The sequence below is a fragment of the Perkinsus marinus genome (assembly GCF_000006405.1).
Source record: "Perkinsus marinus ATCC 50983 genomic scaffold scf_1104296951948, whole genome shotgun sequence".
NCBI lineage: Eukaryota > Perkinsozoa > Perkinsida > Perkinsidae > Perkinsus > Perkinsus marinus.
In genome coordinates, this window is record NW_003209090.1 from 6,535 (window position 1) to 12,459 (window position 5,925).

At 50.0% G+C, this 5,925-nt stretch overlaps 4 protein-coding genes across 4 annotated transcripts in view; 2 read left to right on the top strand and 2 right to left on the bottom strand.

The window, feature by feature from the left end:
- Positions 1-184, bottom strand: part of Pmar_PMAR013460 (autophagy protein, putative) — a gene marked incomplete at both ends in the record, with an annotated part of 2,229 nt that extends 2,045 nt beyond the window's left edge. The window contains one exon of the mRNA XM_002777374.1: positions 82-184. Within this exon, the coding sequence (XP_002777420.1) occupies positions 82-184 (103 nt within the window). The remainder of the gene's footprint in view (positions 1-81) is intronic.
- Positions 185-464: 280 nt separating this feature from the next.
- Positions 465-659, bottom strand: Pmar_PMAR013461 (hypothetical protein; the record flags this gene model as incomplete). Its single annotated transcript, XM_002777375.1, has 2 exons — positions 465-549; positions 595-659. The coding sequence occupies 2 exons, from the start codon at positions 657-659 to the stop codon at positions 465-467; spliced, it is 150 nt and encodes a 49-aa protein (XP_002777421.1).
- A 184-nt stretch (positions 660-843) lies between these two features.
- Positions 844-4,892, top strand: Pmar_PMAR013462 (conserved hypothetical protein). The gene is made up of 20 exons (XM_002777376.1): positions 844-1,010; positions 1,098-1,337; positions 1,396-1,500; positions 1,555-1,708; positions 1,753-1,871; positions 1,918-2,001; positions 2,053-2,190; positions 2,267-2,392; positions 2,440-2,565; positions 2,615-2,688; positions 2,746-2,827; positions 2,878-3,021; positions 3,075-3,146; positions 3,196-3,319; positions 3,363-3,462; positions 3,510-3,691; positions 3,737-3,896; positions 3,943-4,114; positions 4,159-4,314; positions 4,750-4,892. Exons 1-20 carry the CDS (start codon positions 912-914, stop codon positions 4,801-4,803), a joined length of 2,511 nt encoding a protein of 836 aa, XP_002777422.1. The 5' UTR covers positions 844-911; the 3' UTR covers positions 4,804-4,892.
- A 285-nt stretch (positions 4,893-5,177) lies between these two features.
- Positions 5,178-5,925, top strand: part of Pmar_PMAR013463 (hypothetical protein) — a gene marked incomplete at both ends in the record, with an annotated part of 945 nt that continues 197 nt past the window's right edge. The window contains 4 exons of the mRNA XM_002777377.1: positions 5,178-5,471; positions 5,513-5,658; positions 5,753-5,866; positions 5,910-5,925. The exon at positions 5,910-5,925 is cut by the window's right edge and continues 4 nt beyond it. Of these exons, the coding sequence (XP_002777423.1) occupies positions 5,178-5,471; positions 5,513-5,658; positions 5,753-5,866; positions 5,910-5,925 (570 nt within the window). The remainder of the gene's footprint in view (positions 5,472-5,512; positions 5,659-5,752; positions 5,867-5,909) is intronic.

Genomic DNA, 5,925 nt, shown 5'->3' on the forward strand with positions numbered 1-5,925 from the left:
GCAGACTACTCAGCCAAGCTTGTATCAAGTCCCATAATCCAAGGCAAATAGGAGGCAAAGTAGTCTCTGTAGGGTACGTACCCGTTGGTGTCGCTGGGAGGAGGATGCCCAAAGGCTGACAGTCAAAGGCACTCAACTGATACCCAGCACTCACACAAGCATCCCTGTGTAGAATACGTTGCATAGTAGGCGGCTTTCTTAGTGCCTTACCTTAGGTAGTCTTGGAGCCCTACATCCTCTCTCTTGTCCCGAGATAGTGCCCTACAACACTCAGCGGCTAATACCGATAGGCCTGAGATGCTTCTATTGCAAACCACACACACCGTCAACTACTGGCCTACTGGGAGATGCCAACAAAGGCTCTGCTGCTGCTGCAACGTCTTCGAAAGAGTCATCGGCATTGCCCTCGGTATCACCCTCCTCCAGTCTGCAAGAGCTGTTATGCGATAGGCGGGGTGCAGTCACTACTCGTTATCAATGCGTTCATCTTTGCCGATTGGATTTTCAGCATCAACAGGGTCGTCCTCAGGAGGGTCTCCCCGTAATGACCTATGCAGCACCATACTACCTAGCTATACCCCGAGCTCATTCTACCCTACGAACTTTTTGGGGTCGGCTCTCAGCCGATTCACGGCCTCCAGGATGGTGGTCTCCTCCATATTTCGTGTCCAACACTGTGTTCGAATGTGCGCAGGAAATCGATCACTTGGGCGAGCGCTAAGTACATCAGAAGGCTGCTGCCTACTGTTGCTATTGACAGAGGCCGGCGTGCTAATGAGACGTTGTAGAGTGATAGGTGGTTGAAGTTGACATTTTTCCTTTCCGGTTCCTCCTCCCTTACACTAGCGTTTCGACGCACTTTGTCTAGTACCTACTACTCATCTACTCCTATTAGTAACAGTCACACTAGAATGTACGGCACAAGGACAAAGACTTATCAAGGCAAGGGGGCTAAGCTTGGTGAGACCGGCAAGTTCGAAGGCGAATTCAAGATTCATACCAATGGCACAGTAAGCTGGGAGTTGCGGAATAGAGCTGTGAAGTGGAGAATCTTGAGGTTCGACCTCTCAAGATTCAGAATAGGTCGGATTGTGTAGGCACCCTACCTCAAGGAGACCACAGATCTTTTTGATAAGCTGTATGCTGCCCAAGAGGAGCGCGTCGCTGCCCTTCCTAAGGACCCTATCACCATCATCCTGCCTGATGGGACAGAGAAAGAGGGCCATAAATTTGAGACTACCCCTCTGGATATTGCCCTCGGTATATCCAAGGGCTTGGCCAACTCTGTTGTGGCCGCCAAGGTCCTCTACACAGAACCTGTTGACAGTATGGATCAGGTAGTAGTAGTAGTAGTAGTAGCTCTATTCATTCCTTTCCTTTCATCCGCCCTGTTAGGTTGTTGCTGCTGATGACGAGTCTGATGTTGGTTCCGATGCTGGTGATGATGATGAAGAGGAGGATGGGGTCCAAGCCAACATGGTCAAGGCTTGGCAGAAGGAGGTAAGCTGCTATCACTCCTCATTCTCCTCGTTATATTGTCGATCCTACTGTTAGACCGTATGGGATCTATCGAGACCCCTAGAAGGCTCGTGCAAGCTTGAACTCCTCAAGTTTGATTCCCCTGAGGGTAAAGATACCTTCTGGCACTCCAGTGCCCATATTCTGGGTGAGGCCCTAGAGCAGGAGTATGGTTGCTATCTAACCATCGGTAAGCCTTGCTTTATCGTATCAACCTTCCTACTACGTCCTCAGGACCCCCTCTCGAGAACGGTTTCTACTATGATGGTTTCTATGGCAACCACAAGTTGGGTCCAAATGATTACGAGAAAATCGAGAAGCGTATTGCATCCATTGTTAAGGAGGATCAAAAGGTAGTTGGGAAAAATTAAGTCAATTGCGCTCATTGGTCGTCGTCAGTTCCAAAGACTGGTGGTCACCAAGGAGGAAGCGTTAGAGCTATTCGCTTATAATCCCTTCAAGCTCCAACTCATCTCCACCAAGGTAGGATCTGTCGAGGAGGAGGAGGAAGGTGATGGACGACTGTGTTGTTAGGTCCCAGATGGATCGCTGACTTCGGTATATCGCATCGGCTCCCTTGTGGATCTCTGCCGTGGTCCTCATCTCCCTCGCACAGGAGTTGCCAAGGCCTTCTGGGTTAATAAGAACTCGCAGGCTTACTGGCTAGGAAAGGTAATAGTAGTAGTTGTAGTAGTAGTAGTAGTAGTAGTAGTAGTAGTAGTAGTACCTGGCCTTACGGTTCCCTTAGGCTGAGAATGACTCCTTGCAACGTGTTTATGCCATATCGTTCCCTACGGAGAAGATGTTGAAGGAATATAAGAAGAATGTCGAAGAGGCCATGAAGAGGGACCATAGGCTTATTGGCAAGAAGCAGGTAGGACTGTCTAGACTGGTGATAGCGACATCAATTGCCTGTGCCAGGATCTGTTCTTTTTCCATCCGACCATGTCCCCTGGTTCCTGCTTCTGGACCAGTCATGGTGCGGTCATCTACAACAAGCTCGTGGACTTCATCAGGAGGGAGTATAGACTTCGTGGCTTTGATGAGGTCAGCTCTCGATCTACCAGTAGTAGTACTATGACGCCCCCTTTGGCAGGTGATCACCCCTAACATCTTCAGCGAGGCCCTTTTCCAACAATCCGGTCACTGTGGTAACTACAAGGATAATATGTGAGCCCAGCTGGTGCGGTCGTAGATATTGGGTATGTTTTTGCCCCTACTGCTTAGGTATAGTATGAACATTGAAGGGGAGACGTGGTACCTAAAGCCTATGAACTGCCCCGGCCATTGTATGATATTCGATCAGAAGGTATTAGTACTTCTACTAGTATAACTTGGCCTTAGCGTGGTAAGCATTAGGTCCGATCCTATAAGGAGCTCCCCATCCGTATGGCCGATTTTGGCGTTCTTCATCGTAATGAGCTCTCGGGTACCTTATCTGGCCTCACACGTGTGCGGAGGTTCCAGCAGGATGATGCTCATATCTTCTGCCGCCCCGACCAGGTTAGTCCGCAACCTTCCATCTTGGCGATGGTCATTGACTCCTGGTTGTGCAGGTCCAGGATGAGATCACTCATGCCTTGGAGTTCCTCAAATTCGTCTACAACACCTTTGGTTTCGACTTCTCGGTAATTGACTACTCTCAGGCTTCCGATCGACTTGATCGATTTAACGCAGGTTTGCCTCTCGACTCGTCCCAAGAAGGCCATTGGCTCTCGAGCCATATGGGACACTGCTGAGAACGGCTTGAAGAATGCTCTCGAGGCTTGCGGCATCGATTACGATCTGAATCCTGGCGATGGTATCACTTCCATTCGGCTTGGGTGGACCATTACGACCCTCAGGTGCCTTCTATGGTCCTAAGATCGATATTCGTCTTCGGGATGCTCTGAATCGTTATCACCAATGTGGTACCATTCAGCTCGATTTCAACCTGCCAATCAGGTGATCCCCGGTTCTATCCCTGGTTGTGTATTTTTTACCTCCTCCAGGTTTAACCTGCAATACCGCACCGCTGAGACCGAGGAAAGTGGTGATGCTCATTCCGTATCAGAGGCTGCTAACAGTCCTGCTGATGACCACCAGGAGAAGGCTGGCCAAAACTCCGCCGCTGTTGAGAATGTCGGAAGCAAGGCTAAGGCAGATGAGATCACTCTAGGAGAGCTCAAGCATGGTCAGTCGCCTCGAGAAAATAGTCGTCGAGTTGCTTAGCTGTCAGGTTTCGAGCGCCCTGTTATGGTACATCGTGCTATCCTTGGTTCGATTGAGAGATGCACTGCAATTTTGACGGAACATTATGGCGGCAAGTGGCCATTCTGGCTTTCACCTAGGCAGGTTATGGTCGTACCTGTGAGTGACAAGTACAGCGACTATGCTGAGTAAGGGACCTCAGTAGTGTATGGTACAGCATGTGGTACTCTGTAGTTACCTCCGGAAGCAGCTGGTGCGGTTAGGCTATGAGGCTGATGCTGATCTTTCCACGAGGACTATGAATAAGAAGGTTCGCGAGGCACAAGTTGCGGCTTATAACTACATTGCCGTTGTTGGCGAGAAGGAGCAGAACGACCTTACTGTCACTCTGCGGAAGCGCGATACGGTAGGCAGCTTTATAGTGTTGGGATTCGGTATGGTTCGGTTTAGGTGAGACCGTTGGGCACGTTTGGTATTGCGGAGATGCTGGATATGTTTGAGAAGGAGTCGGAGGTGAACTCGGATGACCTCCACACCATTCAGCCTTTCATGGGACGCTTGCCTGAAGCCTTGGCTAAGCTGCCGGAGCCACTGAAGAATGAGGAGGTGAGAGTTGGGGATGGTGTGGTATTGTTAACAGGCCAATAGAATTCTTCATAAGACATCATCAGTCTATCGTGATCGTCGTGGTTAGGATGGCTCAACCGCTCACTGCTGCAGCCACTCCTTTTCTACCGACAATAAGCATCTCACAGTAGACCGTAGCAGTACCAACATCTGGTGTCCAGTTGAGCCGTCAGACAAAGCATCTTGTGTACCTCCTGCTAGATCGTCGCCTATGACAGCCTCGACTTATATCGACATCGCTGTTATGGCGGCAGTCCTCGTGTGCTTTCTATATATGCTTATTCTCTACCTACCTATGACGGTCATCGGTTCCTCCCTGTTTTGATTTTTTTTCACTTCTCTCGATTTTTCCTCGAGTTTAGAGTGGCTGGTCGACGTGCTGTTGGTGGTAGGAAGGATGTGGTCGTATTTCAGGGATGTTGTCATCATCACGCTTGCGAGAACTGTGAGGGGGAGAAGACGGAGTAAATGTTGCCAACAAGAGACATACTGCTGTTGACGATGGTGAATGTAGTATATTCGTTTCTCCTGTCGAGGACAGTTCCTCCCTCATCAAGAATGTTGATACTCTGTTACCATAAATGGCGGTTAAAGTGTTGTGTTGTCTGCTATTGTGTGGGGCACTGTGGATTATGCTGGGGAGATGAAATCGAGATTATAACCGCAAGTTTTCCGGGGGGTAATCGGCAGGTAGGCGCCATCAGTTTGAGTCATCTGGCGGCGTCGGTAGACGTAGGAAAAACTAATCGTAAGAGCGACGAGGCTCATTTACCAATACATTATAGACCTATTTTATTTTCACATAGTCATACTCAGCCCACGTGAGTTGGTTGTCTTGAGTAATGTCCTACATCCCCGAAGACTCCGGTGTGAGCTTCTTCGACGTGGCAGGAACGTCTTATATAGAGTCCCAACAGAGGCCGATGCTCCTACTGGACGACTTGGACCAGCAGAAGCAACAAGCAAGGGACCATGATGATCACGAAGACGACTTCGAACCTGCTGGTACACCATTATCACATTCGGGAGTTTCCTCTGCCCACACCCCCTCAGCTGAGCCAAGCTCCACATCATCGAACGTCGAGTTGTACGACTCCTTCGAAGAGGCTGTATGGTTGGAGAGCCGCACAGTGGCGGTGAGGGCTGGGATGGTGATATAGGCGACTATTGTTATTAGAAGGTCCTCCCTGAGCGATTGGCAGTGGACCCTATATTGCACAGCGGTGCTGTCAGCACAGCGCCTAGCAGTCGCCCACATTCGCCAGGAATGTACAAGTCTCAACAACCATCTGAGTCCCCCTCCTCTAAGATCGGCTCTGCGAGGTAGGCATACTTTGTTAATTCAACAGCAACTGACGTGACCTGCCCAGCGCCGTTCTAGCCGTAGCCTCCATGTTAGAGCCGCCGTATCATGCAGGTCGGCTTGTGCCAATCAGCCCACATCGTTCGATGCTCCCGACACCAAGGAAGATCGCCCGAGGTCTCCCTATGAACAAACCAACTCCTGGACACCAACACCGAGGAAAGTCGAGTACCATGGCACATCCCGGGCAATGTCGCATCAGCTATCTAAGGTTGAACTATGGACCT

Excerpts from the sequence above, each read along its gene's own strand:
- Pmar_PMAR013462 (XM_002777376.1), top strand. The coding sequence starts at position 912 with ATGTACGGCACAAGGACAAAGACTTATCAAGGCAAGGGGGCTAAGCTT. Across the intron at positions 2,191-2,266 it reads AGGCTTACTGGCTAGGAAAG|GCTGAGAATGACTCCTTGCA; the intron begins GTAATAGTAGTA and ends CGGTTCCCTTAG. Across the intron at positions 3,897-3,942 it reads AAGTACAGCGACTATGCTGA|TTACCTCCGGAAGCAGCTGG; the intron begins GTAAGGGACCTC and ends GGTACTCTGTAG.